The 22,036-nt window shown below is 36.1% G+C and overlaps 1 protein-coding gene and 1 pseudogene across 18 annotated transcripts in view; both read left to right on the top strand.

The window, feature by feature from the left end:
• The window catches only part of GDPD4 (glycerophosphodiester phosphodiesterase domain containing 4), a 118,996-nt gene that overhangs the window by 34,609 nt on the left and 62,351 nt on the right, over positions 1-22,036 (top strand). For 17 of the 18 annotated variants that reach the window (XR_013362281.1, XR_013362280.1, XR_013362278.1 and 14 more), the window contains one exon: positions 15,270-15,426. The exons of the other annotated variant lie outside the window; for it this stretch is intronic. Coding sequence is in view for 4 of the 17 variants with exons in the window: in XM_077867151.1 (XP_077723277.1) it covers positions 15,270-15,426 (157 nt within the window). In the remaining 13 variants the exon portion in view is untranslated. The remainder of the gene's footprint in view (positions 1-15,269; positions 15,427-22,036) is intronic. 18 annotated transcript variants of the gene reach the window in all.
• LOC144294939 (nucleophosmin pseudogene) lies at positions 6,625-8,117 on the top strand (annotated as a pseudogene).

The raw sequence follows: 22,036 nt of genomic DNA, 5'->3' as shown, positions 1-22,036 counted from the left end.
AGGGAGAAGCAGGCTCCACGCAGGGAGCCCAATATGGGACTCGATTCTGGGACCCCAGGATCATTCGGGACCCCAGGATCATGCCCTGTGTGTGGAGGCAGACTCTCAACTGCTGAGCCACCCAGGCATCCCCTGATAGAGAATTTAAAGTAATGATCATAAAAATACTTACTGGACTTCAGAAAAGAATGGAAGGCATCAGTGAGACCCTGAAGACAGAGATAGAAAACAAAGAACCATTTAGAGTTGAAGAACACAATAAATAGCAGCTTGAAAGAAGCAGAGGGACAATTTAATAAATTAGAAGACAGTAATTGAAAGCAAAGGAAAAAATAATTATGAAAACAAAAATAAACTTATGGAACTCAGTGACTCCATCAAGCACGATAGCATTCACATTATAGGGTTCCCAGAAGGAGGAGAGAAAAGGGGGTGGAAAATTTATTTGAAGAATTAAGAGCTGAAAATTTACCTAATCTGGGGAAGGAAACCGGTATTCAGATCCAGGAGGCACAGAGATCCCTCAACAAAATCAACCAAAGTACCCATCCCAAAACACATAGTAATCAAAATGGCATAAAGTAACGATAAAGAAAAAAGTCTTGAAAATAGCAAAAGAAAACAGTTACATACAAAAGAAACCCTGTAAGGTTTTTTTTTTCTTTTTTTTTTTTTTGAAACCCTGTAAGTTTATGAGATTTTTAAGCAGAAGCTTTGCAAGCCAGAAGAGTGTGTCACGATCTCTTCCAAATGCTGAAAGGGAATAATCAACAGCCAAGAACACTCTTCCCTATCATTCATAATGGAGAAAAAGTTCCTCAAAAGAAAAAACTAAAGAAGTTCATGACCACTAAACTAGCCCTACAAGAAATATTAAAGGGGACCCTTTATTGTAAGAGAATGGAAAGTAGGAAATACAAAAACAGTAAAAGTATTTCCATAAAAAAACTAGTCAAGGGATTTACAAAATGAAAGGATGTAAAATATGGTACCATACACCTAAAATGGGAAAAAAGGAATAAAGAATGAGTTTGAATTTAAGTGACAGTCAACTTAGTATAGATTGCTATATGGTGAAGATGTTATATACAAATCTAATGGTAACCCCAAATCAAAAACCACTATAGATATGCAAAGAATAAAGAGAAAGAAGTCCAAATATGTCACTAAGAAAACCAGCACAGAAAGCATAAAAGAGAAGAATCAGAAAAACGACAAAGACAACCAGTAACAAAAAATCAAATCCATATCTATCAATAATTACTTTGAATGTAAATAGACTAAATGCTTCAATCAAAAGACATAGGGTAAAGAAATGGATTGAAAACAAAAAAAAAGACCTATATGCTGCCTACACAGAACCCATTTCAGGCCTAAAGACACCTGCTAATTGAAAGTGAATGGATGGAAAAACATTTATCATGCAAATGGATGTCAAAAGAATGCCAGAGGAGCAATACTTAGACAAAATAAATTTTCTTTTATGTTTTAAAAATCGTTTTATTTTCATTCTAGTGTAGTTAACATATAATATTAGTTTCAGGTGTACAATGTAGTGATTCAGTAATATATATAATTTTATATATTACTCCATGCTCATTGTGTTAAATGTACTCTTAATCTTCTTCATCTGCTTCACTTATCTCCTCACCCACTTCCTCTCTAGTAACCTTCTGTTTGTTCTCTATAATTAAGAATTTGATTCTTGGTTTGTCTCATTTTTTTTCTCTCTGTTCATTTGTTTTGTTTCTTTTTAAAAAAAATTACTGTTTTTTTCTTAATTTAAATTTTAGGTAGTTAACATACGTGCAATATTGGTTTCTGGAGTAGTATTCAGTGATTCATCACTTAAATATAACACCCAGTGCTCATCATAACAAGTGCCCTCCTTAATACTCATCTCTCATCTAGCTCATCCCCACCCCCCCCAACTCCCTCCATCAACCCTCAGTTTGTTCTCTATCCTTAAGAGTCTTTATGGCTTGTTACTTATATCAGGCAAAATAAACTTTAAAACAAAGAGTGTAACAAGAGACAAAGAAGGACATTATGTAATAATAGAGGGGACAATTTGAGAGGATGATACAACAATTTGAAGTATTTATGTACCCGGGATCCCTGGGTGGCGCAGCGGTTTGGCGCCTGCCTTTGGCCCAGGGCGCGATCCTGGAGACCCGGGATCGAGTCCCACGTCGGGCTCCCGGTGCATGGAGCCTGCTTCTGCCTCTGCCTGTGTCTCTGCCTCTCTCTCTCTCTCTCTCTCTGTGTGACTATCATAAATAAATAAAAATTAAAAAAAAAAAAGAAGTATTTATGTACCCAACATAGGATCACCCAGATATATAAAAGAGATAATAACAAACATAAACAAATTAATTGATAGTAATACAATAATAGTAGGGGACTTTAACACCCTGCTTACATTGATGCATAGATCATCCAAACAAAAAATCAACAAGGAAATAGTGGCTTCATATTGACACACTGGACCAGATGGATTTAACAGATATAATTGAAATATTCCATCCTAAAACAGCAGAATGCACATTCATTTCAAGTGCACATGGAACAGTGTCCAGAATAGATAACATGCTGGGCCAAAAAACAAGCCCCAACAATTTCAGAGACAAAGTCATACCATGGATCTTTTCTGACCACAATGAAACTAGAAATCAACCACAAGAAAGAAGTTGGAAAGAACACAAATACGTGGGAGTTAAATAACATGCTAGTAAACAATGAATGGGTCAACCAAGAAATCAAAGAGGAAGTAAAAAATACACATGGAAACAAAGGAAAATGAAAACACAATTGTCCAAAATCCTTGGGATGCAGCAAAATCCGTTCTAAGAGGGGAATTTATAGCAATACAGGCCTACCTCAAGAAGGAAGAAAAATCTCCAATAAACAACCTAACTTTATACCTAAAGGAGCTAGAAGAACACAAACAAAACCTAAAACCAGCAGAGAAGGAAATAATAAAAGATTGCAGCAGAAATAATGATATCGAAACTTAAAAAACAATAAAACAATTCAATGAAACCAGGAGCTTGTTTTTGAAAAAAATCAGCAAAATTGATATACCTCTAGCTGGGCTCATCCCAAAAAAAATGGTGGCAGGGTGGGGGGAGACTCAAACAAATTCAACAATGAAAGAGGAGAAATAACCAACAACACGAAATACAAACAGCTTTGAGAGAATATCATGGAAAACTATATGCTAACAAATAAGACAAACTCCCCCAAATTGAGAAATTCCTAGAAACATATAGTGTACCAAAAGTGAAACAGGAAGAAATAGAAAATTTGAACTGATTACCAAGGACATTGAATCTGTAATAAAAACTCCCAAAAAACAAAAGTCCAGGACCAGATGGCTTCACAGGTGAATTCTACCAAACATTTAAAGAAGACTTAATGCCTATTCTTCTTAAACTATTTCAAAAAATAGAAGAAAACCTTCTAAACTCGTTCTTTGAGGACACCCTGATACCAAAACCATAAAGAGACCACAAAAAAGGAAAACTACAGGCCAATATCTCTGATGAACATAGATGCAAAAATTCTCAAAAAATACCAGCAAACTCAGCATCAAAAAACAATCCAATTAAAGAATGAGCAGAAGACATGAACAGACATTTCTCCAAAGATGTCCAGATGGTAAAGAGACACATGAAAAGATGCTCAACATCACTCACCACCAGGGAAATGCATATCAAAACTACAATGAGATAATACCTCACACCTGTCAGAATGGCTAAACTCAAAACCACAAGAAACAACAGGTGCTGGAAAGTATATAAAGAAGAAGTGACACTTGTGCATTATTATTTTTTAAAGTTATTTATTTATTTATTTATTTATTTATTTATTTATTTATTTAAGACAGAGAGAGAGAGGCAGAGACACAGGCAGAGGGAGAAGCAGGCTCCATGCAGGGAGCCTGATGTGGGGCTCGATCCCAGGACTCCAGGATCACGCCCTGGGCCAAAGGTGGCGCTAAACCACTGAGCCACCCAGGCTGCACCACACTTGTGCATTATTAGTGGGAATGCAAAGTGATGGAGCCACAGCGAAAAACAGTTTGGAGGTTCCTCAAAAACTAGAACAACCTTATGATCCAGTAATGGCACTAATGAGTGTTTACCTCCAAAATACAAAAAAGAAACCACTAATTCAAAGGGATATGTGCACCCCTGTGTTTATAGCAGCATTATTTAAAGTAGCCAACTTATGGAAGCAGCCCAAGTGACCATTAATAGATGAATGGATAAAGAAGATGTGGTAAAAGTATCCAATGGAATATTATTCAGCCTCAAAAAAGAATGAAATCTTACCATTTACAATGATAAGGCCGGAGCTATAAGGAATAATACTATGTGAAGTAAGTGAGTCAGAGAAAGACAAACACCATATGGTCTCAGTCATAGATAGAATTTAGAGGAAAAAGCCAAATGAGCAAAGGGGGGAAAATGAGACAAACCAAGAAAGAGACTCTTAACCATAGAGAATAGACTTCTGGCTACCAAAGAGGAGGTGAGTGGAAGGATAGGTGAAACAGGTGATGAGGACAAAGGAGTGCACTTGTGATTAGCACTGGGTGATGTATGGAATTGCTAAATCACTATACTGTATGCCTGAGACTAATATTACACTGTATGTTAACTATTTTGGGATTAAAGGGAAAAAAACTCCTCTTTTCTCTCTCCCCTCAGCCCGTGGTAACCATCATTTTGTTTTCTGTTTCCGTGACTTTGACTACCATAGATACCACTTATGAGTGGAATCATTTAGTATTTTTCTTTTTTGTGACTGTTCACTTAGTATAATGCCCTCAAGTTTCATCCATGTTAAAGCATATGACATAATTTCCCTTTTCAGGCTGAATAATATTCCATTATATGTATATAACAAATTTTACTTATCCGTATGCTGATGGGAATTTAGATTACTTCCATATCTTGCTATCTGGACTAATGCTGCTATGAACATGAGTCTACAAATACATTTTTTAGACCTAGCTTTAAATTCTTTCGGGTATATACTCAGAAGTAGAATTGCTGAGGCATTTGGTAATTCTGTGTTCCGTTATCTGAGGAACTGCTATGCTGGAGAAAGGGATTTTTAAAACCTGTGTATAAAATCTTGGGCAGACCTTTATGTAATCCATACATGAAACCCTACAGAAACAACACAGCAGAAGATTTGATAACTGAACAATGGTCTGGAGTACCATCCAGGTTTAGATTTACTTCTGGCTAGCATATAGTGGGAAGGGCCAGAAAAGCACAGCAAAACCTTTGAAAACTAAACTGGCTTTGAAACCATGGCCCACATAAATGGGCCAGAACATGTGTGCCTAAGTACATTGACTGCTAAAATAAATTTAAATAGCAGTGAGGAGCTCATCAAAATGCCAAGGGTACAATCCAAAGTTTGCATCATACCAAAACCTACAAAAAAATCTCAGCTTGAATGAGAAAAGATAATTAATAGATGTTACCACCAAAAGAAACAGATGTTAAGGCAGCTATCATAAAGTATCTCAAACAATTGTGGACACTCATTAAACAGATTGTATTAGCAAAGAAAAAGAAGGAATAAAGAACCATATGGAAATAAAATTTCTTTAGAGAAAAGAAAATGATTTAAAAAATCAACCTCAAATCATGATTATGTTATATACCCCAAACAAATACAATGTCATGTCAGTTATTTCTCAGTAACATGAGAAGAGTTAACCTCTTAGCATTTGAATTACTCCCTCATTTATTTTATTTTATTTTTTAAAGATTTATTTATTTATTTAGAGAGAGAGAGAGAGGCAGAGACACAGGCAGAGGGAGAAACAGGCAGAAGGAGAAGCAGGCTCCATACAAGCAGCCTGACTCGATCCCGGGTCCCCAGGATCACACCCTGGCCTGCAGGTGGCGCTAAACCGCTGCACCACCGGGGCTGCCCTACTCCCTCATTTAAAAAACACTTTTAATTTGGCTTCCAGAGTATCATACTGTCTTGATTTTCTTCCTTTCTGGACTGTTCCCTGTATGTGTGGGGTTTTTTTTTCCCCTCATTCCTACCATTTCTTCTTATTCTCAAAATGGTGGAATTTTTGAGATTTGTGATAAAATATAAAGGAAGTCTCATCCTACCCCCAAAGTGAACTTTTTTTGACAGTGTTCACCACATTTTGTAAAATTGCAAACACATTTTAATGATATGTCAAACATGTTTAAATGAAACTTTCATTTGAATATGATATTTTTAAGACACATTTGAAAAGGAGGCATGTCTATACATCAAAAGCAAGTAATATAAACTGGTATTTAGCATCTGAGAGAAAGCTTATGATAAGAATCTATACAAAGACTTTTGGTTGCTGAGATTTATAGTATCAAGGCCCAGCTAGATAACCTCACTAAGTGTGGAACAACACCTCTCAGAGAACACTGAATCATGTTTTCTGAAGCAATGATCTTGTCTAAGCCAAAAGGAGAAATGTTGACTTCCTGGGACTCAAAGGAAGCTGAGCATAGAGACTGAAAGATTGCAGTAAGCTTATGTGGGCTTTGCTGCCCCATTTCTTCCCCACCAACTTAATTTTTACTTAACTTTTTAGGGGAAATAAGCATAGTCCCTGGTGTGATTCTGTCCTGCGTGGCTGTTCTGTGAAACAGTAGTCCTATATCTCCATCTGCCTTCTCTCCCACCTAAGTGTGTGCCACCACCCCTTGGAAGATTTGATATGGACATGAGCCCCCTGAGGCCCCAGAACTATCTTTTTGGTTGTGAGCTAAAGGCTGACAAAGATTACCACTTTAAGGTGGATAATGATGAAAATGAGCTCCAGTTATCTTTAAGAATGGTCAGTTTGGGAGCTGGTGGTGCAAAGGATGAATTGCACATTGTTGAAGCAGAGGCAATTATGAAGGCAGTCCAATTAAAGTCACACTGGCAACTTTGAAAATGTCTGTACAGCCAATGGTGTCCCTTGGGGGCTTTGAAATAACACCACCTGTGGTCTTATGGTTGAAATGTGGTTTGGGGCCTGTGCATATTAGTGGACAGCACTTAGCTTGGTGGAAGATGCAGAGTCAGAAGATGAAGAAGAGGATGTGAAACTCCTTAGTGTATCTGGAAAGCGTTCTGCCACTGGAAGTGGTAGCAAGTTTCCACAGGAAAAAATAAAACTTGCTGCTGATGAAGATGATGATGATGATGATTTTGATGAGGAGGAAGCTGAAGAAAAGGCTCCAGTAAAAAAATCTATATGAGATACTCCAGCCAAAAATGCACAAAAATCAAACCAGAATGGAAAAGACTCAAACCATCAACACCAAGATCAAAAGGTCAAGAATCTTTCAAAAACAGGAAAAGACTCCCAAAATACTGAAAGGACCTAGTTCTGTAGAAGACATTAAAGCAAAAATGCAAACAAGTATAGAAAAAGCGAATTGAACAGTCTTGGGCGCTACTGGTAAATTAAACCCAAAGCTGAGGAGAGAGGAAAAGGAGAGACAAATATAGTCCATTTACTGACTGTCATCAACAATCCGGACTGAAGTCTCAAATCCCCTTTCCTGATTTGCCACCCACCCACACCCCCTTCCAGGCTGGAAGCAGTCTTACTCTTGATATGCTAAAGCACTTTTCTTTTGACTGCTGTGATTCAGTAACCCCTTAAATTTTGCTTTCTATGATTTGTGCATTTGCCTCACCTCTTTGACCATGTTTTTTGTTTGTTTGTTTGTTTGTTTTTTACCATGTTTTAATCACCTTTGTGTCTCCCTAGCTGCTCAATAAATATTTGAATGAATCAAAAAAAGAAGCATAAATGTTGTACTTTGTGTGTGTACACACATTTGTGTATATGTGTATGAGAGAGAGTGGTAATTTCTCTCAATATCGCGTACCCTCTAACATCCATATTGAACAAAATGTCAGATATTTCAGTATGGATGTGCCATGCCAAACTATAATAAAGCCTGAGGCAAAAGGTAGAGTCAGTAATTCTGTATTTGAAATTTAGTATTTTGTTTGTCATGGATTTTTCATTAATTTATATATATTTTACAAAATCTATTTATTTATTTATTTATTTGAGAGAGAGCGCATGCATGGCTAAGAATGAGCAGGGGAAGGGGCAGAAGGAGAGAGAAAGAGAATCTCAAGCAGACTCCCCAGAGTGCAGAGTCCAGTGGGGGTGGGGGTGGGTGGGGCTCAATCCCAGGAGACGGAAATCATGACCTGAGCCAAATTAAGTTGGAGCTCAACCAACTGAGCCACCCAGGTGTCCCATCATTAATTTAGCTTTTTAAAAACATTGCATCAAAACAGTATTTATCTTGACTACTGAATTTTTGGCACCTTCCTTACATTTTTCACCTGACATGAGTGCAACAGTTTTGCTACTGTTTTTTCTTTTCCTATTTTACTTTAGATGAATGGAATACTTTTTAGGACTTTATCTCTGCCTCTGGCTTATTAGCTGTATTTTTTTTTTCTTTTAGTGGTTGTGCTAGAGTTACAATATTATGTTTAACCTATCACCTCTTCCTTAAATATTATACATCTTTTGTATGTAAAATACAAATCTTTTAACAGTGTACTTCACGGATGCCCAGGCAGCTCAGCAGTTGAGCATCTGCCTTAGGCTCACAGTGTGATCATGGGTCCCGGGATTGAGTCCTGCACTGGGCTCCCCATGAGGAGCCTGCTTCTCCCTCTGCCTATATCTCTGCCTCTGTCTCTGTGTCTCTCATGAATAAATAAAATTTTAAAAGTCTTAAAAAACAAAAAAACAATATACTTCCATTTCACCTCTCCCATCATTTGACTGTTTCTGTCATGAATCCCTCAATACATTGTTATTAATTTTTGCTTTAAATGGTCATAGTCTTTTTTAAAGATTGAAAATGAGGAAAAAAGTTTTGAATATTTACTTATGTATTTATCTTTTCTGGTACTGTTCATTCTTTCCTTCACTGCCCAGAAGCTTTTATTTTGATGTAGATTCTGTAGTTTATTTTTGCTTTTGTTTTCTTTGCCTCAGGAGACATATCTAGAGAAGTTACTGCCTGTGCTGTCTTCTAGGATTTTTATGATTTCAGGTCTCACATTTAGGTCTCTAATCCATTTTGAATGCATTTTTGTGAATGGTGTAAAAAAATGGTCCAGTTTCATTCTTTTGCATGTAGCTGACCAATTTTCCCAGCACCATTTGTTGAAGAGACTTTTTCCCAGCAGATACTCTTTCCTGCTTTATTGAAGATGAATTGACTGTATAATTGTGGGTTTATTTCTGGTCTTTATTCTGTTCTGTTGATCTGTGTGTCTATTTTTGTGCCAAGATCATACTGTTCTGATTACTGCAGCTTTGTAATATAACTTGAAGTCTGGAATTGTGATAATGTCCAATTCTGTTTTTCTTTTTTAAGAATGCTTATTTAGTAGGGTCTTTCATGATTGCATGTAAATTCTAGGATTGTTTGTTTTAGTTCTGTGCAAAATGCTATTGGTATTTTGATAAAGAGTGCATTAAATGTGCAGATTACTTTGGGTAGGATAGACATTTTAATAGTATTTGTTCTTCCAATCCATGAGCATGAAATTCTTTCCATTTGTGTCATCTTCTATTTCTTTCATCAATGTTTTATCAAGTATGGGTCTTTCACTTCCTTAGTTAAGTTTATTCCTAGGTATTTTATATTTTTGGGTGCAATTGTAAATGGGAGTGTTTTCTTAACTTCTCTTTGTTGCTTCATTATTAGTATATAGAGATGCAATGGATTTCTGTACATTGATTTTATATCCTGCAACTATAAGTCTAATGTTTTATTTATTTATTTATTTTATTAGTGAGAGAGGTGGGGGGGAGGGACGGGGGGGAGAGAGAGAGAGAGAGAGAGAATCTCTGTGCCCAACAAAGAGCCCAATGTGAGGCTCAATCTCATAACCCAGTGTCAGTCATGACCTGAGCTGAAATCAAGAGTCAGACACTTCACCAACTGAGCCACCCAGGCACCCCTATAAGTTTAATGTTTTAACCATCATTTTTGAGGGCTTTTGAGTAATACTTAATTCTATTTAATTTAGATATTTTAAATTGCATTTGTGCATTTAATATATTGTTTTGGTATTGCAGTTGTCTGAAATATATTCAGAATACTTAAGGAATTCTTATCTAATACATTAAATTTTTAACTATATAGACCCTATGTGCTCTTATATCTTTCAAATCCATAACTGTAGTGAGATATGAACTTATAATCACAAATCTAGATCAGTTACTCAATTTCCTATTTTAAATTGAAATTACAAAGAATTTTGTACTTCTGTACCAAAAGCAGACTTCTTGCTTTATTCTTAATCTTAGAGGAAAAGTTTTCAATCTTTCACTATTGAATATGATGCTTATTGTGGGTTTTCATTTATATCTTTTATTATGTTGAGGTTATTTCCTTCTACTCCTAGTTTATTGAGTGTCTTTTATCATGATAGATATTTGATGCTGTTAGATGCTTTTTTGGCATCGATTGAGGTAATCATGCTTTTTTTCCCCCTTTATTCTATTAATGTTGTATATTACATTGATTGATTTTTTGTTGTTGAACCATCTTTGCCTTCCAGGAATAAATCCTACTTGATCATGGGCTATAATGCTGTTAATATATTGCTGAATTCAATTTCTAGTATATTATTGAGGATTCTTGCGTCAGTGTTCATTAGGTATATTGGTCTATGGTTTTCTTTTCTTGTAGTGGTTTGTTTGGCTTTAGTATGAGGGTATCCTTTAGTTTCTTTTAGTATTTTTTGTTTCTTTTCCTCAGACTCAATAACTTCTATTGTCCTCTCTTCAAGTTCACTGAATCCTTTTGCCTGCCTAAATCTACCTTCAAATCCTTCTAGTCACTTCTTCATTTCAGTTATTGTACTTTTCTTTCTTTCTTTCCTTTTCTTTTCTTTTCTTTTCTTTTCTTTTCTTTTCTTTCTTTTCTTTTCTTTTCTTTTCTTTCTTTCTTTCTTTCTTTCTTTCTTTCTTTCTTTCTTTCTTTCTTTCTTTCTTCTTTTTTTTCAGTTATTGTACTTTTCAACTCCATAATTTCTTTTTGGTTTTAGATTTTAAAATCTTTTTATTGATATTTCCATTGTGTTCATACATTGTTTTCTTTACTTTGTCCACATCCTCCTTTAGTTCTCTGAGTATTTTTAAGATGATTGTTTTAAAGTCTTTCTGTAGTATATCTGCCATCAGCTCTTTACAGGAACAGTATCTGTTGATTTATTTTTTCCTGTGAATGGGCCATACTTCCTGTTTCTTTGTGATTTTTTTAATTGGAAACTGGACATTTGAGTCTAATAATGTGGTAACACTGGAAATCAAATTCTCCTCCTTCCTCAGGGTTTGCTGGGGTTTTTATTATTATTATTTTTACATCATGTAGGATGTCTCTGCTGTGGGTCAGCCTGAGGTATAAAATCAGGGTCTTAGGTTTTTCTGATCCTTTCCTTGGGAATGCTCAATCACTTTATAATTTTCTCCATATATGCATCTGTTTCTAATGTGCTGGCCTTTAATGTCTGGGAAAAGGAGAAAAATGAAGAAAGGTAAAAATTAAATTGAATTAAGTATTATTCAAAAGCCCTCAAAAATGATGGTTAAAACATTAAATTTATAGGGGTGCCTGGGTGGCTCAGTTGGTGAAGTGTCTGACTCTTGATTTCAACTCAGGTCATGACACTGGGTTATGTGCTAGTCCTCTAAAGTTCCTGGCAGTCACTTTAGCCTGAAGAGGAGGATTTTGTAACAGTGGGAGTAGGTGCAACAGTGGTTGCTTGTCTCTCTGTCCTTCTGTGGCAAAAAGCAGCAAACAGTGACCAGAGCACACCATCCCCTATATTTAGAGCATAGGGTTGTTTTTGCCATCATGGCTATGTAAACTACCTTTGGGACTACAGGGTAAGCTACCCTTGGAACTGTACACAGTTGTTTGCTATGTGGCTGGGGTGGGTTATTGGTAGCTGCTAATGTGCTAAAAGCTGAAATTGACCAAAATTAACCTCAGTTTATGTGCAAGCCTTCCCCTGGACATTGCTAGCTTTTTAATATACTCCGGAGTTCCAAAATAGTTACATTAGACAAAGTCTGCCAGCGCAGTTGTTGTCTAAGTTGAGAGACAGATTCTTGGTGCTTCCAACTTTGCCATTTTTCCACAATCCTCTTTTCTTTCATTTTTGAAAGATTTTAAATTGATATTTATTTTTCTTCATCATTTAAAACCTGTTTCACTGTTTTTTATCTCATATTTTTTGATGAGAAGTCTGCTGCTTTATGCTTGCTTTTGTTTCTCTCTAAATATGTCCTTCCCCCACCCCCGCCTACCTTTACCAGTTTTCTTTTCCTCATCAGTTTTTGGGTGTTTTTCACCAATTTGGATGTGATAATCCTTAAGGTGGTGTGTATATATGTACTTTTATATTTATCCTTCTTGGTCTTAATTAAGACTCTTGGATTTGCTGATTATCAAATTTTTAAGATTTTTGGCTTTTATTTTCTTAGATTTTTTTGTTTCTCCCTTTTTAGGACTCCAATCATACATATATATTACTTGTCTAGTAGTCTCAGTAGATCATTTGGATAGATTGTATTGCTACCTCTTCAAATTTTCTGATTTGTACGTGATCAGAGAATTTGAATAATATTCAAATTCTCTCTGATGTTGATGTCATCTAGTGAAATTTTCACTTTAATTATATTTTTCAGGTTTAGAGTTTCCGTTTTTTTCTAATATTTCTAGTAATATCTGATGTTAATGTCATCTAGTGAAATTTTCACTTTAATTATTATATTTTTTTGGTTTAGAGTTTCCGTTTTTTTCTTTTTTGTGACTTACAGTTGTGTTTTTATTATGTTCATGTTTTCTTGACATTATTTAAATACACATCTAAACAATCCAATCATGAAATGGGCAAAAGACATGCACAGAAATTTCGCAGAGGAAGACATAGACGTGGCCAACAAGCACATGAGAAAATGCTCCGCATCACTGGCCATCAGGGAAATACAAATCAAAACCACAATGAGATACCACCTCACACCAGTGAGAATGGGGAAAATCAACAAGACAGGAAACAACAAATGTTGGAGAGGATGTGGAGAAAGGGGAACCCTCTTGCACTGTTGGTGGGAATGTGAACTGGTGCAGCCACTTTGGAAAACTGTGTGGAGGTTCCTCAAAGAGTTAAAAATAGATTTGCCCTACGACCCAGCAATTGCACTGCTGGGGATTTACCTCAAAGATACAGATGCAGTGAAATGCCGGGACACCTGCAGCCCAATGTTGATAGCAGCAATGTCCACAATAGCCAAACTGTGGAAGGAGCCTTGGTGTCCATCGAAAGATGAATGGATAAAGAAGCTGTGGTCTATGTATACAATGGAATATTACTCAGCCATTAGAAACGACAAATACCCACCATTTGTTTCGATGTGGAGGGACCTGGAGGGTATTATGCTGAGTGAAATAAGTCAATCGGAAAAGGACAAACATTATATGGTCTCATCCATTTGGGTAATATAAAAATTAATGAAAGGGAATAAAGGAAAGGAGAGAAAATGAGCGAACATATCAGTGAAGATGACAAAACATGAGAGATACCTAACTGGGAAATGAACAAGGGGTTGTGGAAGGGGAGGTGGGCGGGGGGTTGGGGTGACTGGGTGATGGGCACTGAGGGGCACTTGGCGGGATGAGCACTGGGTGTTATGCTATATGTTGGCAAATTGAACTCCAATTAAAATTAAAAATAAATACACATCTGTATTTTTGTTTTATATTTATGTTTTAATACCCTTGTTGATTCATCTCTTTCATATCTGAATTTGTCTTTATTGAGTAATTTCTTCTGGTTCTGGTTATATTTTCCTGATTCTTCATATGTCTGGTAAATTTGGGTTACATGCTGGACATTGTGATTTTACCAGGCTAGGTGCTATATTTTGTTGTATTCCTTTAAAGAATTTTAGACTTTTCTAGCAAGCAGTTAAATACTTAGAGTAAGTTTGTTCCCTTGAAGGAAGTTTTTAAGTTCTTTAATGTATCATTTTAGTTCTAAATTATCCCCACTCTAGGTCATGGCCCTCTGAAGTCTCTGAGGAATGCCTTTGTAATTACTGAAGTCTCTCTGCTCTTGCTGGATGGAACTTGAAAGATTCATATACCCCTGTGTGAGCTCTGTACACTGTCTTAGAACTTTCTGGTAATTTTTCTTTTCTTGGAAGTTGTTCTTGGCAAGCTTAATAGAGTTTTACTTTGCACATATACTAATTGATATTTAGCCATATGCTCAAAGTACCTCTACATATTTCCCTAGAATTCTTTCTTTTCTTTTTCATAGCTCCATCCTTTATGAGACTCTATTCTGCAAATTCTAGCTCTCTTGACCTCTTTTTAATCTGTTCTCTTTCTACTCAAATCAGCATGATAGTTGGGTTCATTTTAGGTTCTCTCTCTCTGTGCCACAGTCTAGTATTCACCTACACTACAAGAGGGAAGCCTGGGTAATTGAAGAACTAATTTCATCTGTTTACCTTTTCCTAGAGATAAAATCATACTGTGAAATGAGGTGAAAAGAATTATTTCCCTTATTTTTTCCAATTTTCTAGTTGTTTATGGCCAGGAGGCTAATCTCAGCTCTGTTACATTGCCTCATGGCCATTACAGAGGTCTCTTCAGAGGTATTTTAATGAGAAAGGAGAGATTTTCATAAAACCAGAGATACTTCAAGGCAAAAAGCAGATAAGAGAACAAGGAACTTTTCTAATAATAGCATCTAATGTGAAGGGTCTAGGGCCAGAAGTACGCAGTTCAGGACCTACCAGGGAGATTGGTCAGAACAGGGAGATTGTGTAGATGCTAGCTTAGTGTGATTCCAGGACCACAGGGCCTTGCCCCATCCCTACCCCCACTCACCTTACTCAGGTCATTGCCGTACCTACTGTTTTCTTGATGCCAGAAAGCCTCTAGATAGGGAAGCTACTTTTTCACCATTACTAATATGATTATATGTTACTTGATACTGAATTCTTGGCATAAAAATATTGAAATCAAAGCGTGAGTGACTAGTCCTTATTCCTTTGCTGAGATTTGGAGGGAATAAGAAACCCTAGTAAGACTTGTGACCTTGATGGGCTTTCTAAGAATCTACCTTATCTGCCAAGGTAGCTGAGTTCAGCCTTTCTCCCTCTTCTTTTCCCTTTCTGCTTGCAGTTATGATCTTGTGCCTTTTCTTATGCATGACAGTGACTTGAGAAGAACAACCAATATTAGGGAGGTCATGCCAAATGCCTCCTTCACACACAGTAGCCTCTTCACGTGGAGTTTCCTGTCGACTCTGAATGCAGGCAAATGGTTTGTACAATCACGGGTAAGATACATTTTCCAACTCAACAAACCTGCATCAAATCTCTCTTCTGTAGGAAGTAATGTGCTGCTCCTAGAAATAAAGTCAAACATACATACATTTTCATCCCATTTTGGTAGGAGAACTGTGGCATTGACAGGAGGACTTTTCCAGGAATGTAGTCAAATTGTTGCTTTTTACATTCACTGGAAATTTCTGAAGATGAACTCATAAACTGACTTTTGTCATTTAATTCCTTTTTATCCAAGAATTTCATAAACTTTATATTGTGTCTACCATGTACACAGCATTTTCCTAGGCATTTTGAGTAGCTCACAGTTATAGATGAGCCATACTGGGAAATAAGTTTATTTTTTCCTCCTTTTCTTATCATTCAATACATATTTACTGAGTACCTTTTGGGTACTAGGCACGTGGAATACAATGGTGAATAAACACACACTCAGCCTAATGGAGTTCACAGGCTAGAAAAGATAATTACAGGGATCCCTGGGTGGCGCAGCGGTTTGGCGCCTGCCTTTGGCCCAGGGCGCGATCCTGGAGACCCGGGATCGAATCCCACATCAGGCTCCCAGTGCATGGAGCCTGCTTCTCCCTCTACCTATGTCTCTGCCTCTCTCTCTCTCTCACTGTGTGCTTATCATAAATAAAATAAAATAAAATTAAATTTAAAAAAAAGAAAAGATAATTACAATACACTGTAATAAGTGCTAAACCAGAATTTCAGGTTGCTTAGGAGCACACAGAGCAACTTCTAACTTAGTCTGAGGGATGGAGATGGGGGATTCTGGAAGGAGGAGATAAATAAGCCAATAAAGGTGTGGTAAAATAAAAAGCGTTGCTGTGTACAATGTAATTCACAGGCAAGAGTGAATGTTTCTAATTGAGAGAGTTGGAGAATACTTCATGCAAAAATATCATTTGAGCTGCAGGCGATCATTAATGGGAACCATGGGCAATGATGGTGTGTTTCAAAGATTGCAATATGCTGATGCAAGAGTGGATATGGTGTGTGTGTATGCATGCATGTGTAAAAGAGGAAGAAAAGAATGGAGGGAAGGAAAGAAAAGGGTGGGTAAGGAGGAGATGGGAGATAGATTTGGAGGAAAACCTGGGAAAACATTGAGAGGAGATTATAGCAATGCTTGACAAGTTAGAGAGTTTAGAATTATTCTGAGTATTTTAAAGTATCTAAAATAAAAGGTCACATTTGCATTTGATACAAGTTAAACCTGCTTTCCCAGGATAGATTAAAGAAAACAAAACAATTTACAGTTTCCAGCTTATCATGTGTCTAGGGGAAGATCCACATGACTTAGCTTATACTGATCAGATGTACTCATTTGAGACTTCAATTTTGGGAATAAACATCTGAGCACAACAGACAGCGGGCATTCATACTGCTAGCACCTGTATCACCAGAGATAGCATGGTATTGACATCAGCTGTAATAATAGCTCTTTTATCAGGTAATAGGAAAATAAGTCTTAAGGTATTTATAATTGTATACTAAGGATGTAATGGAGTTTTATTTATATTTGATATTAACTGAGAAGTTTTTTTTATCTTTTCTCATGTAAAAAAGTGTTAAGTAATGCGTTATGTTAAAATGAACTACTCCACTTTAATTTCATTTTATTAACTAGTGTTGATATAAGAGATAGGTGAACGGAGATTTAGAATTACTGAATCTTCTTAGAAAACTTGTTCTTAAGGGGTAGTGGAAAGGGAGGTGGGTGGGGGGTTGGGGTGACTGGGTGATGGGCACTGAGAGGGGCACTTGATGGGATGAGCACTGGGTGATATGCTATATGTTGGCAAATTGAACTCCAATAAAAAAATAATAAAAAATTTCTTGCCAGACTGGAAAAAAATAAGAAAACTTGTTCTTACAGGAGTATATAGCCTATAAATACTCTTTCCATCAATGAAAATTACTCTGATATTCCAGGTTTCTGTGTATATATAGGCTCTGTAAATGTTTCATCATACATGAATAAATACATATATTAACTAGAGATGTTCCATTAGAATGTATATATTAAGTTAGCCATAGGTAATGTTTTAACAAATGTGTGTACCAGATGAAAGAGCTGATACTCTGTCTGATGGATAGCGTATGACTCCTAAAATATTATTGTAAGTGATAGGGTTGGGTATGTCATTGTAATACATTTTGGTGGATTTTTAAAGACTTAATAGTTTTATTTTAGCATATTTAGGTGGCATGCTTGCAGTATTTAGCTAATACTATACTATGACTACTGATGAGTATCCTGGATCCTGGAGTTGCAAATATGGTTATGTAGGGGGCTTTATTTTTAGGTTTAATTGTGGAGTTTCTTTGCTTGGATGCTGTGCAGTCAGGAGTAGCTGAAGTGATATTGACATGTCATTTAAAAGATTTGGATATTTGGATACTTTTTGACAGCAAAGAAATTGTTTTGTGAAGATTATTTGGGTCACTCTTCTTTGGATGTGTGTAATTATGGATTTATGATAGTGGTGAGTTGATCATTATTTGTTAGTATATTTATTCCTGAGATTATTGGTGAAAATTAAATCGTTAATTTGATTGATAATGAAATAAAAATAATAGAACAAATATTGTTAAAATGTTGACAAAACCAAAAGACAACCAATAGGAGAAGATATTTGCAAATGACACATCTTTATGAGCTAATCTCCAAAATCTATAAAAACTTAATCAGACTCAATACCCAAAGAACAAATATCCAGTCAAGAAATGGGCAGAAGACATGAACAGATATTTCTCAAAGAAAGACATGCAAATGTCCAACAGACACGTGAGAAGATGCTCAGCATCCCCCCAGGTCAAGAAAATACAAATCAAGACCACAATGAGATATCACCTCACATCAGTCAGGATGGCTAAAATTAACAAGTCAGGAAATGACATGTTGACAAGAATACAGAAAAAGGAGAACTCTATTGCACTGTTGGTAGGAATGTAAGCTAGTGCAGCCACTCTGGAGAACAGTATAGAGGTTCCTCAAAAAGTAGAAAATAGAGCTACCGTATAACCTAGCAATTGCGCTACTGGGTATTTACCCCAAAGATACAGATGTAGTGGTCCAAAGGGGTACTTGCACCCTAATGTTCATGGCAGCAATGTCCACAAAAGCCAAACTATGGAAAGAGTACAGATGTCCATCAAGAGATGAATGGATAGAGAAGATGTGGTGTATGTGTACACACATACATACACATACAATGGACTACTACTCAGCCATCAAAAGATTGTTGTTCCTGGAAGTTCAGCTGAATTCCTGTTTGTCCAGAAACAAGCATTTCTGTAGAGCTTTCTTATATCTTTTTGTTAAAGTATAATTCTCAAAATGATAAAAGAAAATATAATTCTTATGCAGGGGTGCCTGGGTGGCTCAGTCAATTAAGCTTCTGCCTTTGGCTCAGGTCATGATCTCAGGGTCCTGGGATTGAGCCCTGCATCAGATTTCCTGCTTAGTGGAGAGTCTGATTCTCCCTTCCCCTCTGCTCCTCCTCCTGACTTGTGCATGTGTGCTTGTGCTCTCTCTCTCTCAAATAAATAAAATCTTTTAAAAAAAATACAATTCTCCTGCAACTAATGAGGATGAATATAAGTTTTATTTAGCACATTAATGAGAGAACAAAGCAGAATGACAAAACCCACTCAAAAGAAAAGTGAGAAACCAGCATGCATATAGTCAGTGCAACAAAGAAATCCTGAAATCAGATTGCTAGAATAAATACAAACTTAGTTAATATACTATATGACAATAAAGCTATACCTTTGGACTTCTCTACCAGAAAAAGTCATTTGCATCTCTACTGGACAGAAATCATTTCCATTTTTATCAGTTTTCTACAAATTAACATCTAACTTTTACATAGTTTTGCCCTAATCAATAGTAAATAGTAATCCAAACAAAGATACCTTCCCCTGAGAGTCAGATGACCCTTACATGGGTTTGTTAAAGACTATGCTAGCATGATATTGCATAGTCCAACAATCAGCTTTTTGCCTTATTTCTGAGTGAATAGTTTAACAGTCTCCTTTTGTAGTCATAATTAACTTTTATAGATTACTTAGGGGCTCATCTGAGTGTAATTATGTGTTATATGGATTTATTTATATACATTCAGTAAGAAAGGTCAACACACATAAGGTTCCTTGTATAATCAGCACATCTAGAGCCAACAGGCTTCTAGAAGCCGACAAGGTTGGTCGGGGGGATGAGTGGAATATGTGAAGAAGATTAAGAGTACACTTACCCTGATGAGCACTAATTCACAGAATTGTTGAATCACTACATTGTGCAACTGAAACTAGTATAATACTGCATGTTAACTATACTCGAATTTTAAAAATAGTGCTCAAGTGTTGGGAGTATACATATTTATGATTATTTTGTATTCTTGATGTATTTACCCCTTTCTCACTATATAATGACCTTCTCTGTCTCTTGTTAACATTTTTGGCTTGAAGTCTACTTTGATATAAATATAGTTACACCTGCTTTCCTTTTGGTTATTTGCTTGGAGTATCATCTTCTACCCCATCACTTTGATCCTGTTTGTGTCTTTATAGCCAAAATGAGTGTCCAGAAAGCAGCGTATAGTTAGGGGCTGTGGTTAGCTACATTTCACCCTTTTTAAAATTTTTTAAATTTATTTTTATTTTTTTCATTTCACCTTTTTAAAAAATTTTTTGTTAACATATAGTGCAATATTGGTTTCTGAAGTAGAATTCAGTGGTTCATCACTTATATACAACACCCAGTGCTTATCATAACACTGCACTCCTTAATACTCATCACCCATCTAGCCCACCCTCCATCCACCTCCCTCCATCAACCCTCAGTTGGTTCTCCATAGGTAAGAGTCACTTAAGGCTTGTTTCTCTCTCTTCTTTTTACTTTTCTCCCTTCCCATATGTTCATCGGTTTTCTTTCCTAAATTCTACACATGAGTGAGATCGTAGGGTATTTATCTTTCTCTGACTGACTTATTTCCTTACTGTAATACATGTTAGCTCTCTCCATGTCATTGCATATGGCAAGATTTTTCTTTTTGATGATTGGGTAATATTCTGCGTGTGTGTGTACTGCCTCTTCTTTATCCATTCATCAGTCAGTGGACATTTGGATACTCTCTATAGTTTTGCTGTTGTTGATAATACTGCTATATAAACATCTGGATGCATGTACCCCCTTGAATCTATATTTTTGTATGCTTTGGGTAAATACCTAGTAGTTCAGTTGCTGGATTGTAGAGTAGTTCTATTTTTAACTTTTAGAGAAACCTCCAAACTGTACTCTAGAATGGCTACACCAGTTTGCATTTTCTTCTGAGGCAAAGATAAAAAGCTTTGCCACTGGATCAAAGAGTAGGAATTACTAGGCAATCAGTCTTTGATGTGTGCCAGGTTGCTAATACTTTTAGAACATGGCCTCTCCTTTTATGTACTTTCAAAAAGAAAGTTTTATTATGACTTGGAAGATCAGCAAAGATGATTGTTGAAGAAATATTTTGAGATTATTGAAGGTGTTTTTGCTTTTTGTGTTTTGTGAGAATAGTTCCCACAATGTTTGATTAACTTAAATCATACAGAGGCCTATTTTCAAAAGAGCTTGCTGTGTATACTCTATGACATCCAAATAATCCCAGGAATTATTTAATTGTCCTTAGTGTTTGGCCTTGGATTTTGGATAATTTGTGATCTGGAATTGGATTATGCCCTTCCTTAGCCAATATATCATGGCCTAGATCAGATGTTGGCAAATGGTGGCTTGCTGTCCAGATCCAGCTACTGGCTATCTTTATACAGCTTGTGAGCTAATGGAGTAGTTTTTACATTTCTACATGGTTGAAAAAAATCAAAAGAAAAATGTCCCATGACCTATAAAAATGATATAAAACTCAAAATTTCAGGATCCATAAATATTTACTGGAACATAACCATGCTTAATCACTTATAAATTGTGTGTTGCTGTTTTTTGCACTATATATAGCAGAGTTCAGTAGTTGTGACAACAGAGGCTATGTCTCACAGAATCAAAATATTTTGTATTTGGCCTTCACAGAGTAAGTTTACTGAACTCTGGATAATGAATATAGCCATAATTTGATAATGTGCAGTAGAACTTTCTACAACTCCTGAAAATATTTTGTCTGTGGTGTTTTTTCTTTTGGTAGATTATTTTTGCAGAATAGATTCCTAATGATGAAAGTTATAGGAATGTGCCATAGAACAGAAAGGAATGTTCTTCTGACAAAAATAATAATAATAATAGTTATGGATTGGGACGTGGAAAATGATTTAAGATTATTAGAAATTCCCACTACTTAAATGGTTTTTAGTACTTTGAGCAACCTGAATTTCCATGGTAGTAGGATTAATAGTAAAGATAGTGGCACCTATATCAACAAGAAGTTGTATTGTTGTTCATCTATATTTACAGATAGCTCTCTTCAGAATTGTATGTTGAATGGTAATGTTTCCCTTTAAGTGGGATTATTGGGCAGATTTTGGATAATTGTTATTTTTCTTACCAGTATGATACATTGGATCATCCTACTTGTAATTTCTCTAAGCATAAGCACAAAGAAC

This window comes from Canis aureus, chromosome 23 (genome assembly GCF_053574225.1).
Source record: "Canis aureus isolate CA01 chromosome 23, VMU_Caureus_v.1.0, whole genome shotgun sequence".
In the NCBI taxonomy this organism is placed as follows: Eukaryota; Metazoa; Chordata; class Mammalia; order Carnivora; family Canidae; genus Canis; species Canis aureus.
The sequence above is the reverse complement of the archived record's forward strand: the minus strand, read 5'-3'. Positions and strand labels throughout refer to the sequence as shown.